The sequence below is a fragment of the Tiliqua scincoides genome, chromosome 2, assembly GCF_035046505.1.
Source record: "Tiliqua scincoides isolate rTilSci1 chromosome 2, rTilSci1.hap2, whole genome shotgun sequence".
In the NCBI taxonomy this organism is placed as follows: Eukaryota; Metazoa; Chordata; class Lepidosauria; order Squamata; family Scincidae; genus Tiliqua; species Tiliqua scincoides.
In genome coordinates this window covers 119,619,936-119,641,946 of record NC_089822.1, presented here as the reverse complement: position 1 = coordinate 119,641,946, position 22,011 = coordinate 119,619,936, and the positions used below count along the sequence as shown (strand labels likewise).

General features: G+C 44.6%; 1 protein-coding gene across 7 annotated transcripts in view; it reads right to left on the bottom strand.

Annotated features, from left to right (window-relative positions):
* Positions 1-2,313: 2,313 nt before the first annotated feature.
* Positions 2,314-22,011, bottom strand: part of LOC136639263 (methyl-CpG-binding domain protein 1-like) — a 65,152-nt gene continuing 45,454 nt past the window's right edge. For 5 of the 7 annotated variants that reach the window (XM_066613301.1, XM_066613305.1, XM_066613308.1 and 2 more), the window contains 7 exons: positions 20,597-20,680; positions 18,213-18,377; positions 13,919-14,113; positions 10,033-10,257; positions 7,976-8,086; positions 3,504-3,623; positions 2,314-2,799 (listed from right to left, as the gene is read on the bottom strand). In XM_066613301.1, coding sequence (XP_066469398.1) covers positions 2,338-2,799; positions 3,504-3,623; positions 7,976-8,086; positions 10,033-10,257; positions 13,919-14,113; positions 18,213-18,377; positions 20,597-20,680 — 1,362 coding nt within the window. In that variant the 3' untranslated portion in view covers positions 2,314-2,337. The remainder of the gene's footprint in view (positions 2,800-3,503; positions 3,624-7,975; positions 8,087-10,032; positions 10,258-13,918; positions 14,114-18,212; positions 18,378-20,596; positions 20,681-22,011) is intronic. The other 2 variants (XM_066613307.1, XM_066613309.1) reach the window with 2 other exon arrangements.

The window sequence follows — 22,011 nt, the reverse complement described above, 5'->3', positions numbered from 1 at the left end:
CCCCCTCAGGCATGAAGTGCAGGACCAGGGGGACTGAAAGTTGTCTGGTCGGCTCTTGCGACCCCTCTCCTGCCCCCCTGGGCAGCAGTTAGGGGTGCAGAAAGGCGCGTGTGCACTCCCAAGGCTACCAAAAATGGCAGCCGCAACCTGTTGCCTGGAGTTAAAGGAACCTCCCGGAGCAGAAAGAGGTTGCATGGGAGGCAGCACAGCAGCAAAAAAGGCTGCAAGAGAGGCTGTCCTTGGGAAGGCTGGGTGCCCCCCCCCCCCCAAAAAAAAAATTAAGGTGTGCTGACCTGCCAGGCAAGCCAGCAAGGAAAAACCTGACCTGCTTCTCCAGAGGCAAAGGTCAGTCTGGGGAGCAAGGGGGAGTCCCTCCACTCAGGAAGCTTTTGCCTGACCCGCCTATCCCGAATGGAGGAGCCACTCACCTTAGGAAGAATGACCCACCAGGGAGAACCCACCAGAGAACATTTCTTCTTATGAGCATTCTCTATTATAGATAGATGAGCTTTCTATTCTTGAAATTATAGAAATATATTTTCTAACTGTAGCAAGTTTTGCTACTTTCTTGTAGTGATTAACTTTATTATTAAACTTGTTCATTTCACACTTCTGTACATTGCTCTAAGATTTTCTAAACAAAGGAAGTAAGTAATTACTGCATTTGTTAGAATGATTCACAGCATGGTCTGGAGGCACACAACAGGAATTCTGGAGCTGAGGTTACAGCAGGGCTTATAAGCCTTTTCTGGATGCAAGATCACACATACACCTCTGAGCTCCACTAGCAATTACAAAGAATAAGGGAATTTTTTTTTTTAAGTATTTGGAAAGAAAATAGAAGAACAAAGTTGGAAGAGAAATAATGGACAAATGTGCATTGCACGCACAGGATTGCTTCACCATAGAGAACATCTCTGCAGCTAATTATCCAACAACCAATTACTAGGTTACTGCCTCCATAGGTGGCCCATCCCAAACCTGTCAAACATTTGCTCTCACACGCATTGTCCTCCATCACCTTTTCTCTGCTGCTCATTGGCTATAGGCAATCCAGTTGCCATACTGTGATGCACACACCCAGGATCCAGGACTCAGATAACAATAGCCACAGGCAAGCAGAGTTGTAGGCTGGAAGGAGATGACTGGCCTACCCCACAGCTCAAGTAGCCAAAAATAAGAGTAGCTGTCATTTGCACCAGCTTAGCCCTCAGAGAGATGGACACCAAAACTCATCTTGCTCATTAAAATTTTTAATACATAAAAAAAATAGAGACCAGTTCTGATTCAGTAAATCTGTGAGGGTTAGTTCATTCTCCACTTCTGAAGGAAAGAAGCACAAAAAATGAAACAGACTGAGAGGCGCAAGGGAAAGGTTCAAAGGTGTTTGCTGCTGCTGCTGCCAACCACGCTGAAGGAAGACGCAACACAAAACCACAAGTTAGCAAGTGACACGTAGCTATGGCTTCTGTAGAACTTCCCTGAACAGGACATGCTGGAATCTCTCGCAGCACACCAAGTGGCAACCAGCCGCCTCCCCTCCAATCAAATCTATTTCACTTTCCCTGCTCCCACAAATCAAAACCTCCCTGGTCCTCAAACCAAAGTTACCATCCAAACTCAGCAACCTTGAAGAAAGAAAAAGCATGCCCAAGGCAAAAATTCAAGTTTTAGATTTATCTGGAGAAAGAAGGGGCAGGTCACAGGGTACCACTGTGACCGGGTACCACTTTCTGAAAGGGACCCTTTCAGAAAAGGCCATGCTCCTCTTCTGTCCCACCTTTCCCGGGTCCGGTGATGACCATACTGCAGATCCAGAAGTCTTCTTGACAATGCTAATTAGGCAGTGTGGGGTCAGGCAAGCGGGCGGGGATACGACAGCAACAGAGCAGAGGGTCCAAACTGATGCATCGACAGCATCCGTACTCCCACCAGATCAGCAACAGAGCTAGTTTGGCAAGCATCTGAGGTGTGAAGGTGCAGGGAACTGGCGATCAGTACTGCAACGTGAAATGGTCCACATTGCAACTCTCTGGCATGGGATGAGCAAATGACCAAAGCGAGACAGGTGTTCAGTCTTTGAAAGAAACTTGCCTGCTGTGCTAGAAATTTAGAAGCAGCTTAACAACATAGACAGAAGACAACAAGAGGAAGTAAAACAGACTTTGTGTGCAAAGCTACTGAACAAGAAGAAAAAATATAAAGCTATTTAAGTCAAGGAACAATCCTTTTCGATACCCAAGCCATTTCCAGTGTCAAAATAAAACTTCTGCCCATTCACTGCCCCATCGGGCCGAGTCCTTTCCCCAAATCCCCACCCCCACCCCAGCTTGGTTCTCAACGGGTGCCACTCCCTGAGGGCCAAGGGTTGAGCCGGCACTGTGGGCAGCAGCCCGAATACACGAGAACATCACAGGCCTGGGAACGCTCACCAGCGTGCCATCCTGCAGGCCATCCGGGGCAAAGCCGATAGGCCTCTAGGTCACAGATCAGTTCTACCACCTCGTCAACTGTGGTGAGGCGAGCAGGATGGCTGGCATAGAGTTCATGCTCAAGGGGCACAGGCAGGTCCCGCACCACCACATGAAAGAAAAGGCCTGGGCGGATGTGGATGACTGCCGCTGACATTGTGGAGTGCTTGGAGCGTTGCACAAGTCGTAGGTTAGGGCTACCCAGTGGGGGAAGCACCTCCCAATGCGCAGGGAGTGGGATCTCATTCAGCTCAGCCAGGAATTCTCGCAGGACACTGTCCAATTGGGAAAGGGGCTGCACATCACGCAGGCTGTAGATCTCCATTATCTAAGGAAGGAAAAGGAATGCCATTTTAATACCATCTCCCTTCCCATCCCCGTAATCCCAACCACCAAATCCTCATAACTTGGAAAGCAGTAACCATTACAGCAGAAGCAAAATTTGTTCAGCTAAAGCTTCTGGCTCAAGATGAAATGGAAAGGAGGAAAGTCTGCTTCCCAAAAATGTGGAACTCACTCACTCACACAGTACTGCCACTTCTAATAAATTTGCACCCTTCATTTATTACAACTAATAATGCAGGTCCATTTTGAGTGCTATGAGGGGAAAGTTAGAATGCTTTTTTGAGGGGAAAGTTAGAATGCTGCAGAAGCTTTGGTCAAAAGTGAAATGCTACCTAAACCTAGATCATGCTTTGGTGGATTGTGTGAACCTCCTAGAAGTATTCTTGAGAGAATTCTGAAACACCACTTTTTGTTTTGTGTTTTGTAATGCAGACTTGCCCTGAACTTTTGAATAGTAGCAAGAACCACATAAGCAAACTTGAAGACCTCTCCCCACACTAGCTCTCCCTGCTCTACCTCTCCAACTCCTATGTGCCACTGCTACTTGCACTACATCACTCATCAAACATGGGACAAACTGCCCACCCTCCAAGTAACTCCTCTACCCTGCCCTCCCGTCAAAAAGAAAAAACTTGCTCAAAGATTTCCAGAAATTTCTCACTTGCTCCCAACAAGGTTACCACTCACCACTGGAGGGCGTATTTGCTGCAGCTGTTCCATGTCATCATCCTCTTCATCATCCAGAACAACCACCTCCCTGCCCTGGGTTCCCCGTGCCCTCTTAAACTGGGGAAGTCCTGCTGATACCTGTGGCAACAAAGACAGGAAGGTGGTTCAGTTTGAGAGAAACCATGCAAGCCATGGTTTCTACGCACATAAGATTAGTTTCAGGAACAGCTTTGGCACCCTGAGAGGAGCGGTGAAGTCAATGAAGTTGGACTTAGACCTGAACAATCCAGCCATGAAGCTTCCCAGGTGACCTTGGGCCAGTCACTATCTCTCAGCTTCACCTACCGCACAGGGCTATTGTGAGGACAAAAGGAGGGGAGGAACTTAAGTACACCAGCCTGAGCTCCTTGGAAGAAGGGTGGAATAAAAATGTGAAAAATAAATAAAATAAGCATACACACAAGTGTAGCAAAAGGGGTAAAACTAGAAAGCAGGATTCCTGGGTTCTAGTCTTTAAATGAGTGCTTCCCAAACTTTTCAGCACCATGATCCAGTTTTCAAATGATAATCGCAACTCACATACTGCGGTCAGTGCAAAGCCTGGGACTCACCACCAGCTGCTGTTTGTGTTGAAGACTCAGCCTCTGGTTCAACTGTCTTTGGTCCATTCTGGGCCTCATCGCGTCATGTTTTTGCCGCTCATCAGCAAGAGTGGTAAAGCCAGCGGGGACTTCTGGGCCTTTGCTACCCACCAAAAATTGGCTCACAACCCACAGTTTGAGAACCACCACTCTAAACCACAGAGAAGAGTTAATCCTCACAGTAAGTCTCTGAAGCCTCTTCAAGTAGATGGGCACAACAGCTTCCCTTACACAGTCCATGGGACCACAACTAAAAAAGTGGGGGCAGAGGGAGAAAAAAAGAAATTGCTTCTCCTGGAGCAAACAGTGATAAAAATGAACTAAAAAGAGTTCCTTCTGTACTCCAAAAGCAGCTGTATACTAAACACACCAAGCAAAGAGGATGATATGAGTTGAGGATGATATGAGAATGAGTTGAACTATAATTCAGAAACTTTTGGTGCAACTTCTTATGCAACAGGCACAGAAACATGGAGATTTAAAGAAAAAGGAAGCCAAACCAGTTGTCCACAATTCAGAGCTCAAGAGCCACTGATCAAAATGAAGGTCAAGGTGTTCAGAAATCTACAAATACTAAATACGATGCAGCAAAGCACTAAAAGTGGGAAATCTCAGACTGACGATGCTAGTCATAGCAGGTAACAGCCTAAGCCAACATGACACAGTCACACACTCTACTACAGGGTATCACATTTTAAAGATGTGCACAAAGTGAAGAAGAAGGAAGAGCTACGGATGAAAAGAGGGAAGGAATGGGGTACTACTTTCCTAAAGAAACAAAAATTAAAAGATTAATGGAAGGAGACAATGAGGCTCCAAATATTTAGAAGTCTTCTGCAGTGAAACAGATAAACTGTGCCCACAACTGAGAGACAGAGAAGAAGAGACAACAGACTGAAGTGAAAAGAAGATGAGGTGTTAAATGGTGGCAATGGATGTTTCCTGAATGCACCTTGAGCTGGTTTTTAATTTCTGCTGTGGTTTATTAAACTCCATGGCAAGCAAACATCTTCTTGTGGTTCTGTCTGTCATTCTGCTTTTACTATGTGATCTTAATGTATATATTTTACTCATTACACATAGCCCTGGCAGATTAGTAAAGTCCTCCCTTTAGTTTTTTATATAAAATATAGCTGTAAAAACAAACTCCTGCCACAGCAAAACGCTGGCTGTTATGATCAGCAATGGTGTGGGTTCTTTAGTGTTGTCCTCCTTAAGTCACAACTGCAACAGATTATAACTAGCATCTTTGATAGTAAACCCAATCAACTTAGATGTATAAAAAAACAAAAACCTTAATATTTTCTGTTCAAGAAAAGTCCTTTTTGCTTGTTTGAAAAAACTAAATAAGCACAGCTTATTTGTGGGCACAGCAAAAAAAGAAAAGAGTCTGCAAAGCTGCAGGAGCCTTAAGGAGGTGGAGCAGGAATCAAAAGGTGTGCCTGAGTTCCTTGCCCTGGCCTTGTAAGGACAGATACTTGAACATCCCAGCTCCAAAGTACCCTACAAGCCAGGCATTAGAATTTCTGAGGCTCCTTCACTTTTGAACTTTGGGATCACTGAGTAACGAGTGGTGAAGACCAGAAGTGATTGTGAGGAGCTCCAGAAGGATCTCTCCAAACTGGCAGAATGGGCAGCAAAATGGCAGATGCGCTTCAATGTCAGTAAGTGTAAAGTCATGCACATTGGGGCAAAAAATCAAAACTTCACATATAGGCTAATGGGTTCTGAGCTGTCTGTGACAGATCAGGAGAGAGATCTTGGGGTGGTGGTGGACAAGTCAATGAAAGTGTCGACCCAATGTGCGGCGGCAGTGAAGAAGGTCAGTTCTATGCTTGGGATCATTAGGAAGGGTATTGAGAACAAAACGGCTAATATTATAATGCTGTTGTACAAATCAATGGTAAGGCCACACCTGGAGTATTGTGTCCAGTTCTGGTCGCCACATCTCAAAAAGGACGTAGTAGAAATGGAAAAGGTGCAAAAGAGAGCGGCTAAGATGATTAACTGGTTGGAGGCCAGGAAGCAGAGAGTGGGTGTCAATGGGCAATTTTCACAATGGAGAGAGGTGAAAAGCGGAGTGCCCCAAGGATCTGTCCTGGGACCGGTGCTTTTCAACCTCTTCATAAATGACCTGGAGACAGAGTTGAGCAGTGAAGTGGCTAAGTTTGCAGACGACACCAAACTTTTCCGAGTGGTAAAGACCAGAAGTGATTGTGAGGAGCTCCAGAAGGATCTCTCCGGACTGGCAGAATGGGCAGCAAAATAGCAGATGCGCTTCAATGTCAGTAAGTGTAAAGTCATGCACATTGGGGCAAAAAATCAAAACTTTAGATATAGGCTGATGGGTTCTGAGCTGTCTGTGACAGAACAGGAGAGAGATCTTGGGGTGGTTGTGGACAGGTCGATGAAAGTGTCGACCCAATGTGCGGCAGCAGTGAAGAAGGCCAATTCTATGCTTGGGATCATTAGGAAGGGTATTGAGAACAAAACGGCTAGTATTATAATGTCGTTGTACAAATCTATGGTAAGGCCACACCTGGAGTATTGTGTCCAGTTCTGGTCGCCGCATCTCAAAAAAGACATAGTGGAAATGGAAAAGGTGCAAAAGAGAGCGACTAAGATGATTACGGGGCTGGGGCACCTTCCTTATGAGGAAAGGCTACGGCGTTTGGGCCTCTTCAGCCTAGAAAAGAGACGCTTGAGGGGGGACATGATTGAGACATACAAAATTATGCAAGGAATGGAATGGACAGAGTGGATAGGGAGATGCTCTTTACACTCTCACATAATACCAGAACCAGGGGACATCCACTAAAATTGAGTGTTGGGCGGGTTAGGACAGACAAAAGAAAATATTTCTTTACTCAGCGTGTGGTCGGTCTGTGGAATTCCTTGCCACAGGATGTGGTGCTGGCGTCTAGCCTAGACGCCTTTAAAAGGGGATTGGACAAGTTTCTGGAGGAAAAATCCATTATGGGGTACAAGCCATGATGTGTATGCGCAACCTCCTGATTTTAGAAATGGGTTATGTCAGAATGCCAGATGCAAGGGAGGGCACCAGAATGATGTCTCTTGTTATCTGGTGTGCTCCCTGGGGCATTTGGTGGGCCGCTGTGAGATACAGGAAGCTGGACTAGATGGGCCTATGGCCTGATCCAGTGGGGCTGTTCTTATGTTCTTACTGGGATGGGGCACCTTCCTTACGAGGAAAGGCTACAGCGATTGGGCCTCTTCAGCCTAGAAAAGAGGCGCCTCAGGGGGGACATGATTGAGACATACAAAATTATGCAGGGGATGGACAGAGTGGATAGAGAGATGCTCTTTACACTCTCACATAACACCAGAACCAGGGGACATCCGCTAAAATTGAGTGTTGGGAGAGTTAGGACAGACAAAAGAAAATATTTCTTTACTCAGCGTGTGGTTGGTCTGCGGAACTCCTTGCCACAGGATGTGGTGATGGCGACTGGCCTGGACGCCTTTAAAAGGGGATTAGACAAGTTTCTGGAGGAAAAATCCATTACTGGTTACAGGCCATGATGTGCATGTACAACCTCCTGATTTTAGAAATGGGTTATGTCAGAATGCCAGATGCAAGGGAGGGCACCAGAATGAGGTCTCTTGTATCTGGTGTGCTCCCTGGGGCATTTGGTGGGCCGCTGTGAGATACAGGAAGCTGGACTAGATGTGCCTATGGCCTGATCTAGTGGGGCTGTTCTTATGTTCTTATATTCAGGACCCAATTCCAAGTAGTATACGAACATTAATTATTCAGTTTTATGAGCCAAGACCAGGGACCTCTGGGTCACAAGGCAGAAGAGAGATGAGCTCTAATTGGAGACTTACCGGAGAGTCATTGGATGGGCGACGGTCCCCCCCTGGTTCAGCAGGCTCCTGCTTGACTTTAGGAGAGGTGGCAATAAGGAGATTGACAGCTGGTAATCTGGTGCTTGATTCCTATGAAGGCAAGTTAGATATCTAATTATCAGGTAGGGAGGAAGGAAGGGGTTATAAACTCCTGGCTATTTCAAACTATGTACAGATGTTACTCTTTAACAACCATAGAAGCATGAACTGCTTCACTTCCCCATTCTACATATTGGCCTAACTGCTTAAGTTCAAGTACCACCTTTGGTCAACTGCTGGAGCATCACTGCACAGGACACAGTCGCACAATTTCCTCCTACACTGTATATTGAAAACGGGGGGGGGGGGAGATGTGGGGAGGAAAAAAAGTAAGACAAGTCCTGTAATGGGCGAAAGAAGGGGGGTCGTCTCAACTGTATCTGTCACTTTTTTCTCTTCTAAAAGAAGGATGCTCAACTTTTACTATATTCTCCAGAGACTGACAGAAGTGCCAGGAGACTTCACTTCAAAATACAGATGCCATCTAGTAGTAAGTGTTTTAAAAGTTATAAAGCACACATTTTCAAGAATAGCAACACAAGCGCTAAAATAGAGAAAACTAGACAAAGAAGGTCTGTCAGCACCTCGGGGTTGCCACCACTGCTAAAAAGGGAGTGTGGAACAACCCAACCCTCCTGGGTTACAGTGAGCCATAGGCTGGCTAGACAAGCACCAGCATAATTACACTGGGCTGCAGAGGCCTCTGCAGTTGGGCAGGCTGGGTGTGTGGTAACAAGGCCATCTGTGTACAGATGTTAATCTTTAATAGCCACAGGAGCAGTATCTGCCCTACCTACTTACTGGTCCAATTGCTCAAGCCCAAGCATCGCCAATTGCTCAAGCAAACTGAAACCGCTGATGCAGCCACTCTAAAGGAACCTTGTCGAAAACAACTTCCTAGTTTTATTTGGTGAAACGTGCAGGGGTGGAGGGGTGAAGAAACCTTCATAAATAAACTCAATCACTGCAAGAACTTTCTGGCTAGTGACTGATTCCCAGAGAGGCATATTGAGTCTAGGCATGGGAAGCTCAGTGTGTGTAGGAGATCACATGATTTTTTTGGCTGGCCCTGCTTCCTGGAAGTGCAAGGGGCAATCCCATTCATCAGGAATGCCCCCTGCCTCTACCAGGGAAACCCCATTTCTAATAAGTTGAAAAGATTTTGTGAGGGTTACAAGAGGTCTTACAAGATTGTTTCAATGATTGCTAGTTGACCACCTTCCTTAAAAGAGGAATTAGCGTAAATGTTCGAAGTAGAATGGGGAAAGTCTCACTATGGAAAGCAGTGAAACCTATCAGTGATGCAGCAAGCTCTATCCAGGAGGAGTCATGACTGTGACTCAGCCATGTACATACAGCAATTTCAATAGAAACAGAGGCTGGCTGAAGCAAGGGGTGTGCGAAATTCTTTTAAAATAACTTACCAGGAACTGTTCTGAAGAAGCAGCAAAGATCCAAGGGGGGAACTATTTTACCTTCTTTTCTAAAACAGGGAGATGAAGGTGCTTATGGGAGTTGGAGGCTTTGTGAGGAGTATAGCGCTACACCTCCATAGGAGCATCTCTCGTATAAACTATAATTCCCATAAGCACTTTCACTTCTCTTCCTGTTTGGAGAAGCTAAAAATGCTACCTTTTTTGTTGCTGCCTCTGAATAATTTAATGGTAAGTGAAATTACTCCTTTTTTTCCTTCACTCCCATGTCCTGCTTCTCAGCCCAGTCCCACCCCCACCTCTCCAGGCAGCTGCTCTCAGAAGCTTTGCCTATTCTTTCACTGTATTGACCCGTGTATAAGTCAACCCATGTTTCAGGGCCATAATTTTAAGGCTTTTTTACTTATACATGAGTATATGTGGTGAATGCTCTTCTTTTTCAAAACAGGAGCAGACTGCACACTTCCTCAGCACCCAGCCTTGCAAATACAGAACAGGGTGAAAGTAGTACTAAGAGAAGAGGCTGCAACCTGCAAGGCTGGCAAGAGAAGCATTTCCTCTCACCTTCACTAGTGCATGGGTGGGTGGGGTGGGGTGTCGAGGTACTTCTAGTTCCTCTTTGATGCGCTGCGGGAGGATGGGCTGCTCCTTCACAGCCTCTTCAACCAAAACAGGGTCAACCTTCTCTGGCTGTTCCTTTGACTTCAGCTGTTGCTGTGGCTCAGGCATCTCTGGGTTTCGCGCCTTCGACAGATCAAGCAGTTCACTGCCCGATGGGGACTCTTCCACCTGCAGAACAGTGGAAAGGGGGACATAAATGGGCCTCATCACATCCACTATTGTGCTACGTAAGCACAGCGTTATGTCCCTGGTGTTGAACTGAGCGACTTGAAAACCTCAGCCCCTGTGGCAGGGTTTCAAACAGCAGAGGTGCTCAGTACAATTCAAGGAAAGCTTCCAGACAATGGGAGAGGAGCAATTCCGTACAATGCATAGGCTTTCCCTTTTTCTATGGTTAATGTGAAGCAAGATATATTTTATTCCTTTGCATTAGCTGTTCAATTCTATTTTTTTCTTCTTAAGCAGAGGGCAACAGAAACTTAACCATAAGTACAATTTGGGAATCTCTGTTCTTGTTCCAATGCACTGTGAAGGACCCAAAGCAAGCTTGTTCCAACTCACAAGATGCTTACCCGTGTCAAAGCAGGCTGATTTCCCAGTATTTAAGGACTGCAAATGCATCAAAGCCAGCACACACATTAAGCTGCACACAACGGACATTTTCTTGGCCAAGAACAGGCCAATGCACACATTTTTAGAATAGGTAACTATTTTAAAAAAAGGTCAAACACTAGAGCAAGCCCTTGAGTCTCTATGCAGGGTCCCCAAGACATACCCGGAATGTTAAACTGTCGCTTATCTCCTGGTTCCTGATCCTTTGATATTTTTGACACTACCATTTTCAAACTATACTGCAACCAACAGGGCTGGAGACTTGTTTGACAAGCAAGTGAAGGCTTTCCTAGCAGGAGACCAAGAGCTGCTGAACCATACATTGAGGACTACATAGTGCTTGCTCGTGCATTATGGCATGTGCGCAAAAGGTTATGTGATGGGCAGGCCTCAAGCACCGACTTAACCAATTCAAGTTCGCGCAAGCCATTAGGTACTCATCCATAGCTTGTGCCAAATCCCCAGAAATATGCACCCAAAATTCAGAACAGTACTGTTTCTCAGTGTGCATGACAGAGTTCACAAGGTGGGAAAGTCTAAGCAAAAGCTTGTTTTTCCTCTACTTGCAACTTTGCAATTCTGGCTCTGGGGGAAGTCAGTAATCCAGGAGCCCAGAAAACCCCCTGCAAATATACCTTTTCTTGGAGGTGGAAACAAGAAGACTGACCAGCCACCACAGAGAAGCATTCCAGCCTGGTAGCTGTAGGTGCTCAAAGGCAACTGCTTACTTCCCTCATCAAATACCAACCTCCACAAACATCCATCAAGAAAAGCAACTCCTGTTTTACAAGAGGATTTGGAACTGAAGCAAGACAAGACAAATAGCCTTTGCCAGGACTATGAGCCAAGCCGATGATGGAGTTAGACTTTCAAAGCTGACTGCTCTCTTCCAGCCAAAAACCTGCAACCCGGAAGGCAGCCGTTTCCCTTCACAGATCTGGTATACAAGTCCAACCTTGTTACACACAGATTTTTTATACACGGATCTTAATTTTTTATAACTGCTTTTATTTAACACACTTTATGATATCAGCAGGGAGTTCCAGAATCAAACCCCTGCAGGTGAAGAGGTATAACCTTATTCCATTAGGAGCAATGGAGGGGCAAAAAACCTGGAAGTGGGTCTTTAAATCTATTTTTCCACTTTTTTTAATCCACAGATTTTTTTATTTACTATGAGTTCCAGAACAGAACCCCAGTGGATAACGAGAGACAACCCATCAGTGCTCTTTCTGGCTCTACAAGTTGTATCCTTGCTCTAGTCATGTGGTTATGTTCTTCTGACCCCTGAAGTTTTACAATGACTAAAAGTAAAAAAAATTGGCCCAAATAACTTTTGCAATTTGAATTCAAAGTATACTTGGTGACACTTGTTACTCCCGTTTTCACCATGCAAAGCTCAGAGGTCTTCAAGAGGTATCTCTGCTCCCAGTGCTGCTGTCAACAGAGGTAGGAAGGGTAGCATCCCATCTAATGCCTACCTGCCTAGCTCATTTGGGAGTCTTTCGGATGAGGTTTAAAACATGTATTTGAAGTGCCCTCTCACTGACTGACTTTGGTTCTCCACTTCTTCTAATAATAATAACTGGGTATTTATATACCACCTTTCTGGTCATCGGATTACTCCTCTGACTTTATTCAAGGCGGTTTACACAGGCATGCGTTTCTAAATCCCTTGAGGGGATTTTTACAATCATAGAAAGGTTCTTTCCTTCAAAAACCACACAACATTGCAGCTGGATCTTTCTTGGTCTGGTCTGGCCCCCAGTTGCCTCCCATGCAGACTGACAGCAGCTCCTTCATCTCTCACATGAAGGGCAGCCAAGACGCTTCTTCACTCACACTAAAGAGCAGATGGAATAACTCAGCTTGGCTTGTCAGCTGCTTCAAGGTCTCCCCATTCATGGAGCTGCCGGTGGCCTCGAACTGGCGACCTTCCGATGTTATCTTCGGGCTAACGGAGGCTCTACCCTCTAGACCAGACCTCCTGCCCTGCAAATGGAATGCCTCTCTTTTGACACACTCCTTAAATACTCTGTTTTTAAAATATTAAGTGAGGAAGCCTTCGGGTCAAATTGGTGGTTGCTGGTGTCATGTCAAGGAACTGTTGCAGATTCCTCTTGCTGACTTCCAGTATGTTCCGATTCTGCTGTATCTGACATTTTAAATTATCAATGGCTGCTACAAAAGACCACACTTTTGTATGCTGGGATACAATTTCAGAATAAAGTACCACTATATTCTTCCAACCAGTCATTAAATTGACATGTATTTAACAATTCTAAAGTGTTACCTAGGCAGATCTTAACATTTATATGGATAAAAACTACTAGAAGCAACCACTGGCTCCCAACATCCACTGGGTCAATAGCATACACACCCAAACTGAGCACACAGCTCAACAGAGGCAGAAGAGTTTTTCTACAATATCTCAGGACCTCCAAAAGTGTGGGGTTGTAACTCACTGGCAGAGCAACTGCTCTAGGTGCAAAAAGGTTCCTAGTACAATCCCTGGAATCTCCCACTAATGCTGGAAAGGAGTTCTAGAGTACCACTGTCAAACAGTGCTGACAATAATGAGTTAAATGGACCGATGATTTGACTCTATAAGGAGGCTTCATGAGGTCCTACAAAGCCACAGTTCCTGCCAGACACACACTCCCTAGCAAAGCACACAGGTGTCCACAACACAGAAGGGGCAAACAGCGTGAAGGAGAAAGCGCTAGATAGAGGCATTCTTGAGTAGGAAGGAGGCAGCCATGAAGTTCATTGGGTCAGAAGGAGACAGGAAGGGGATTGATTGGGGGACTCCTGAGTTTTCTACTCCAGTGTGCAAAGATGGAGAATAATTCACCAAATATATCATTATGGAAACTGGTGACTTACAGCATGACACTGCTCATATTCCAGTGTGGAAGCAAGTTACATTAGATGGTGAGCCAGCTTGAGAGAGGAAGCCACCTGTTTATTGATTTTGCTTTGGAAATAGTGACCTTTTCTGCTGAAAAGCAGGATATAGATATGACTATAAATGGAAGATAAACAAACCAGAACCCCCAAAAAGAGGAAGGCAAGATGTTACCCATAGTTCAGGATTGGCAATTACTTTCCAACATCAAGATAGGTATTAGACAGCATGTGGTAGATCCAGATAACTGGTTGTTGTGGTCAGGGCAGAGCGGCAGCACCTGGGGTGTGAGGGGAGGGGGTCAGTTACCTCCAGCTGGAAGCTGGCTTTCACCAGTCGCTTCTGGCCATTCCCCTTGGCTCCCTGCCGCCCCACCTGCTTGATCCTGTCTGGTTTGCGACTGCAGCCACCGAAGGCGTTCCTCCTCCTCCTCCTGACCTTCCAGCCCGCTGCTGCCGCCCCCTCCGCCTCTGGGCTGCTCCACTCCTCAGGAAGCAGCCGCTTCTAGGGAAGGGAAGAGAAGAGGGAGATACGAAGAGGAGCGAGCTGTGGAGGCGGCAAGCAGCAGTGGCAGAAACAGGAGCCCCCACCCCTAAAAGCAACAGCACCAATGCTTGGCCCACTCCCTTCCTGCAGCCATAATCTCATGGCAAACTCTAGTGTCCCCTTGCTGTGCCCCAAAGCTTGCCACCTTCCCTCAAGCACACACCGCAGCATGAGAAAGCAGATCCTCTCCTTGACCTCTGGCAAAAAGCGCAAGGCACAAACCACAGGCACAGCTAGGAGCAAAAGCACAGAGAGAAGTTGAATTGTAAATGAAGATTGGGTCATAGGAACAACTTGGATAAGCAAGAGAGCTATGGGCACGGGCTTGAGGGTTGAATGATGAACATCACATTGTTTTAATATACGTTGCTAGCCTTCAGGGTGGCAAAGATGCCAGAAATTTTTTTTTCAAGGATCAAAGCCTAGGTGGAGGACTAAAAGTCAGGGTACAGTGGGACTGTTTAATATAGCCTGAACATCAGCAACTCAGCATCCCCAAATCCATGCTGCTTTGCTCTTAACCTTTTTTCTCCACCAGATATAAATGTCTGAAAAGCCTCATTTAATTCTGGAACAAACAACCTTCCCAAAGCTATATAAATATGCATACTGTGCAAAACAAACAAGTATACAAGGTTTCTGGTTTGCATACTGTAACATCGCACAACAGATTCAGCACTTCCGGGCAAGAGGTGAAGCCCGTGTTCTGCAAATATATAATAGCTACAGGCTGCTTTTGTTTTGGATAATAGGCCAAAGCATTTAAACCATTATTTTGCCACAAACAGTAAGTATTCCTTTTCCCTCCCTCCCTCCCTGCTCAACTTTATCAGTCTTCTATAGCACCTCTGAATATTTTCCTTTTGCTTTCGCCATGGATCGGTATAGCTCTCTTGCTTATAATCGGGAATTCTGCACAAACAGAAAAGGTTAGGAAGGGAGAAGCAAGCCAGGACTGAGGATCAGAAGCAGAAGTGCTGGCAGATGAAGAGAACAGGTCCAGGCCAAATATCAGTGAGTAAGAATGGAGTCTAAAGAACATAGAAGCCTAGTTCAGCTTCAGTCACAAGACTATGGAGCCTGGGTATTTATTTACGGTATTTTTATCCCGCCTTTCTCCTCAAAGGTACCAAAAACAGCTACAATCTATAGCCCACACTGCCTTTCTTGAGAGTCTTAGCCCTCATGGTTGCAGACAAAAATATTGGTGACAAATGCAGTGTGCCAGTCTCACCATGCAGCTCTTTCCACAGCTTGTGTATGTTTTAATCTTACCCACTAATAAATGTGACTGTAGTCCATATACCCTGTACGTGCTGTGTATAGTCCTACAGGAGAGCAAAAAAGCAGAATGTACAAGGTTCATCTTCCTGATTTATTTTAGAAGCAAGTTTCTAGCCCCTATGACTATAAAGGCATGATTAGAAATACAGTGTATGCAGTGAACAACTGCTGAAGAAGTCAGCAGTCAGAGAAGTTAGATTGCTGAATAAGACATCCAACAGCTGGAGGTGATCCAGTGCCTTCTGCTGGTCTCAACACAGTTAACCACAACCGTACACAGCAGTATAACTGGCATAATAAATTATGCCAATTACATGCATTGCTTAATTAGCAAATCTTACACAGAATTAGGATTGCCCAAGCCCAAAACTTTAACCTTTTAAAGAATAGAGATCATACAGAGCCCTGATCATACAACTGTTTTCCAAAAAGAAAGCCAAGGTCAAACTCTTCCTTCTTCTTGCTGGTGTCTGAATTAGTTCCACAACCAATTAAAGTAAGCACAGTTTTGCTATATCCAAGAGGGGAAATGCATAATGAGTAAACACAGCCTGCAAATAAATTCATAAAGGTTACCAGGCAAGAATATTTGCTAGCTTGTGTATTCCCAAGAACTATGTGGGTTTTTTTGAAGTACATTAGAACCATTTTTTAACTCTCTTCCCAGAGCGTTTCCCTTGCTTGGTTGTCTGGGGGAGATTCAAATTTACTACAGGCAACTGGCTATTTTCAAGCCTGTATAAAGGGCACAGCTCAGACCTGCAAGCACAATGCAAAAAACCAATTACTCAATACAACTGCTGATATCTTTCCACAGTGCTGGCACACATGCGCCCAAGGCAGGATGGATTCTCTCCACACCTAGACCGTGATGAGCAGAGAAGAGCTGCAAATGGGATGCATTATATTAAAAGGTGCCAACAAAACAAAGCTTCTGGAAAATTTGAGCAAGTCTCTCTCTCTCTCAGATCAGTTAACTTGTACTACTAGGCCTCCCTGCCAAAAGAAAGTGTTATTCTGATCTCGGGTGGGTTTTTCCCCTTTAATTTGTTATCCTTCCTATAGGTGTAGCTATACTGGATGCTCTGAACGACAAGGCAGATAGAACGATTCTCAAGATTTTAAATGGGAAACAAAACTCTTCCTGACTCCCAACTTGTGGGTCACAGTCAAGGTAACAAAATAAACATGATACAAGAATTACTTTTGGTTTCTGAGGTAAGGTTAGATTAGATTAGTGGTCTTAACCTAAACTAAAGCTACATTTTAAGTACATTAGTTACCACACCTGGATCACATCTCAACTGAATAGCAGCAGTACTCTCTTGATAGGATCCTGAATTACAGGAACAATGAAAACCTGCACAGCCAGCAATCTGGTATCCACCAGTCTACTGCAGGATGAACACCCCAAAGCTCTTGTAGCCCACTCCAAAGAGCAAGTAACCAACATACAGCATAGCCTGAACAGAACCAGCAAGGCATCTGTTTCAGTTCCTATTCATTCCCGGTTTGGTCAGAATTTAGCCCAAGAACTAAAAGCTGCAGTTACTTTGCTGCAAGCCTGAGTGAACTTTGACTTAGTTTCTCCATCAAAGGATAAAGTTCTCTGCTAATCAGGCAGGCAGAAACTCCTAATGGGAAAAAAGAGCTTCCACATATCAAGGCTGAGTGAGGCCCATATTACAGAAGGAATATTAAACTGGAATGACTGAAGATGGAAATTCATTTTGCGAATCCTGTTCTTTAACCTTTGTCATATGAAATAATGCTCTCCTTTGCTAGTCCCATTAAGGTCAAACTAAAGTATTTTGTTCACGTCAACTCTACAGCAAAATACACCCCTACTCCATTATATTAATATGTAAAAAGAAAAGGAATACCATGAACTGCCTTGGACACCACCCAATGAGAAAGGGATAGAAGCATTTTAAATATATAAACAAATTTGATCTTCTCATGAACTCCATTCCTTTCACTCCAAGAGGAAAAGATAGGAAGAAGCAGACCAAGTACAGGACAGGAAAGATCAGAGCGCACACACAAGAAGGTTTTTTAATGTAAGGAAAACTAAAGAAAGGAATGACATGGAAGGAGGTTTATCTAACTATAAGCCATATGAAGAGAGAAAGACATTTTTATTCCCCTTTTCAATGTCAGAACTTTGGATGACCCAGTGAAGCCAAGTGGAGGGAGAATCTGATCAAACTAAAGCAGAGCAAGACACTTCTTCACCCAAAGCATGTTTTACTTGTGGCATTTGTTACTATCAAATGCAATAGGCCACTGTCCTGGAAGACACTAAAAAAGCCACTGAGAGACATCCGATACCTAAACGAAACCATCATGTACAGAGACAGTATGTGTCTGAATACCAGATTTGGGGAAGAAACAGCAGGCAGTCAGCTTCATCCCCCTGCTTACAAGCGCCTCAGAGGCTTCCGGTGGATTGCTTTTGGAATTATGACACTGGACTGGTCCAAACAAGGTAACTCTTATGTAGTCCAACTAGAGCTGGAGGCCAGACAATATGCATAAGCGTACACGCACACGCATAGCATCACACAGTTCAGCATAAAGGCACATGCTGGGAAAAGACCTAGGATGCGCAGGGATCTCAGGGACTTGACAAATGCAAGTCTTGCTGGTAACATATATGGCAAAAAAGCAGACGAACAGGCACGCTTAATGCAAAGCGAGCAATCCTGCGATCAAGCAGGACAAAGGGAAGGAGCTGGGACACGCAGCAGAGCGGGTGAGAGGAAGCACCAACCATTGCAAAGTGCAGGCATTGTCTCCAACGGCACTTCTGGCGCTTCAGGTTCCGCCCGCCAAACTTGGGCTTATCGCAGCAGAAATCACAGCGGCCACAATCCATTTTCAGCAGGCAGGCTTCACACTCGCCACATTTCCGGTTCCGCCGGCTTGTGGAGGTGCACTGCGAGGGATGGGAGAAAAGTATTCATCGAGAAGGGCTGGGAATTGATCTTGGCTCAGGAGAAATTTGCTGGGGTACCCAAAAACATGTCAAGGACTTTAGCATGGCGTTGGGTAGAAGATGGCCAAGCTAGAACACTAAAGAGACCTTGAAAACTCAGCCTAACATCTCTTTGTTTGGGCAATCTTAGTACTATTGCCTGTTGCAATTCTTAAAGCAGAATGTGAACTTCCCTACAGAATCTAAGGTAGTTGCTAGAAGTGACCTAAGCAGCACAAAGTCATTTTCAGAGGTTTCATTTTTGAATAAATGTTAGATAAGTATACAGTGCTTGTGTGTGAAAGAAAATGGGTGGGATCAGGATGAAAATTTCTGACACAGCTGAAGATAATTCCGCAATTTCCAGCTGCAAATAAGAACAAGACCCTGGGAATTCTAATTAGCACCTGGCTCAAGAAAAAAAAGAGTGGGAGAGAAACAGACTCGGGTATCCCAGAAGTATTAATTAGTATAACCAGAAACAGCCAAAGACATGATATGATATAGCTGATGAGATTATTGGTCAAGCAGAAGGCCATCAGGAGGCTGAACTAAGGAAGGAGGGAGAGATAACACTAAATTGGGAGATTGATTATATCTTGGTGGAGCAAGTGATGCCTGGAGCAGACAAAGGGTTTGCAAAAGACCTTCAAAAATTAGTCCCAAACATCAGTTTAAGAAGTTTGCTGATTATGTCAAGAATTCCCAACTCCAAAAGACCACACCACACTAGGGCTGGTCACCCTAACTATATGCCTGTGTAAGCATGAGTGGATAGCACTTAATTAGCAATGTAATAATTTGGCAAGCTAATGCAATAACTATTATGCTTTTGGAATCAAATAAAAGTTTTCTGTGGTCAATACGGTTGTTCACAGACTCATTCTCAAGCAGGAATTAAGACCCTCTCAGTAAGATCCTGGACTGCAGCCTGATCACCTCAACCAGAAACGGCCAAATGTGCATGACACAAGCTATTCTGTGGACCCAGTTTATTTGCTGCGTTACATCCATGGTTGGGGACTCAATTCCAAATTCTCATTCCTATCAACGCAAAGTAAATACCTATGCCATTCCACTGCTTGCTATCTGGATTCATTGCATAGTGGACATGGGGGTGCAAGAGGTTGTCATGTCTTTCACAAGCTTTATTAGTTTGTGCAGAATAAATACATTCCATGTGCCCAACATAACCATATGGTTCTGCCAGAAGACTCAGTTAAGACAGATGCTAAGGACCTCATAAGGACAACAACTGCCTCCTTTATAACTTAAGGTCAGGTTATTCATAGTGGAAAAGGGGCATGTTCCATCATCAGTCCCCCAGAATGCCTCCCCCTTCATCCTCATCTCTTTCCTGATCCTGCTGACACGGCTTTGAAGTGTACCAATTATCAAAAACCACAAGAACAAAATTATACACACTCAAATTATATGCACAAGAGTTGCATGTATTTCCCCTAGATCCAATACCTCCATCTTCCTTTCCTTCTCCTTTGCCACAAAATCTCAGATCCTCCTTCTCCCCCTAGGCATCACCTGCAAAGCTTATTGGATTGCTGGGAGTCGGTCACAGTCAGGGAACAAAAAGAGAGACTGAGCCAAAAAAGAGTTCTTGGAACTATACCCATCAGTACCGCACATTGCAAGGATTGATGATACACTCTAACACATTAGAATTATTGCAAGAGCACCATGCATTCCAGGCTTGCAAAATAATGTTGTGATCTCAGCTGTTCACCATCATCTCTGCCTCCACCCTGAGTAAAAAGAAAAGTCAGTACTATATCAACCTCCTGGGATCCTAATATGTTCCATGGAGCCCCACAGACAGGGCTGTTAAAGTCACTAACTTCCTAACTTTCTTCCCCCAGCTTATGCCTATGCTTCCCATTTGGCTCGCAGCATAAAAAATATTAAATACCATCCCTCCTCTGTGGACAGACCATTCTTAGTTGTTTCAAACTGGTTCCCACTGCACAATAGGAGAAGGAAATGGAAAGCACAAGCCGCTATCTGTGACCCTTGCAGCACAAACACACATCATGAAGAGCTTATTTTTTTAAAAAGAAAACATGCATAACACGCTTCTAGGCGCTTCCCCAAATTGGTTGGCCAAGACTCACTGTTCGGCCACTTCCAATACAAAACCTGTTACAGAAGAAGTGAGAAATATTTACCGCACTGCTCTTTACTTTGGTTGCGGGATGTTTGGGTGGGCGGCCAACCTTCTTCTTCTCTTTCACTGTTCCCAATTGTTTCTTCTGCTGGGAGCAAACCAACATGAGTTAGCAATGGCTAAGGAAGCACTTCATCTCAAGTGTTTCCAGGAAGAAACAAGCTCCATTCCAGAAGGTTTCTTTCTGGGAAATATGGTAAAATTCTTTTGCCTCTGCAGAAAGCCCAGCTCAGCATTTCAGGTTCCTCTGAGAACCGTGCAGCCTTTGAGACCCAGTGATTATATGCCTCATTTCAGAAAACACCCTATAGGAAGAAGGAAAGGGTTAACTGGGGATCAGCAACCTCAAAAGGCAAAACAGCAAAACCCATAGTGATTTTGACTTCTCCCTTTAGTATCTACATTCTGGTTGAGAAAGGGTGCTCAAACCAGGAAGAGTGGTTACAGTTTCCCTTTGTGAAAAAGAAAGGAGCTCACATTTTCCACAAGTGAAGCATAAAGTACAGTTTTTCAAAAGAAAGGCTTGCTATGATTACTTACAACTGCTCACAGAGTCTTGTTTACAGTTTATATCTACATTTGAATCATTATCAAGTGCTGGTAGAGCCAGGGTGGGAAAGGAAATTACAGGTATTCTGAAAAAAATCTTGAATCCATTTATTTCGCTATATAAACTGCTTTGGGATGGTTTTTTTTTGGGGGGGGGGGAGTGGTGTATATCATCTGCTCACTTTGGGGAACTTATTAGTCTGTGCTCAAGCTAAGCACATAAACCAACCTATCTCAGCTTTCTTTGGACTTGAGACTCCATCCTGGAGGGCATGTGTAACTGGCTCATAAAGGACTACTCAGTCCCAATGGACATTAATTACTCAGTGTGCTCATCTAAGAAATCCAGCACTTAGAAATTTTGTACACACCATTCTAGCTGAATGTTTTCTAGCAAAAGATGAAAGGACGATAATACCCATCTGTGCCTTACGTCATTTGCCTAGAAGTAAATGCTGAAGGCAAATGTAGAAGTGATGAATAACTAAGTGCATTTCAAAAAATATTTTCATCATTAGAACAGGAATGTCCAAACTCTTTGGCAGGAGGGCCACATCTCTCTGACACTGTGTCGGGGGCCAGGAACAAAAAAAGAATTTACATTTCAAATTGGAATACATTTACATATATGAATATATTAGAGATGGAACTTATATGACTGAATGAAGGTCTTGCAATAGCTCAATGCCTATAAAAGGCCTCACACAAAGTAAGGCCAGCCTTTCCTTTGCAGCCACTGCTGCATCACACACATAAAACAGCAAGCAGTGGAGGGAGCCCTCAGCCCGCAGGACACACGAGAGGTTGAACAGTCACCCGCATGCTGACAGCAGTTGCATTGGACCGGCACAGGTTCCAGCAAGTCTC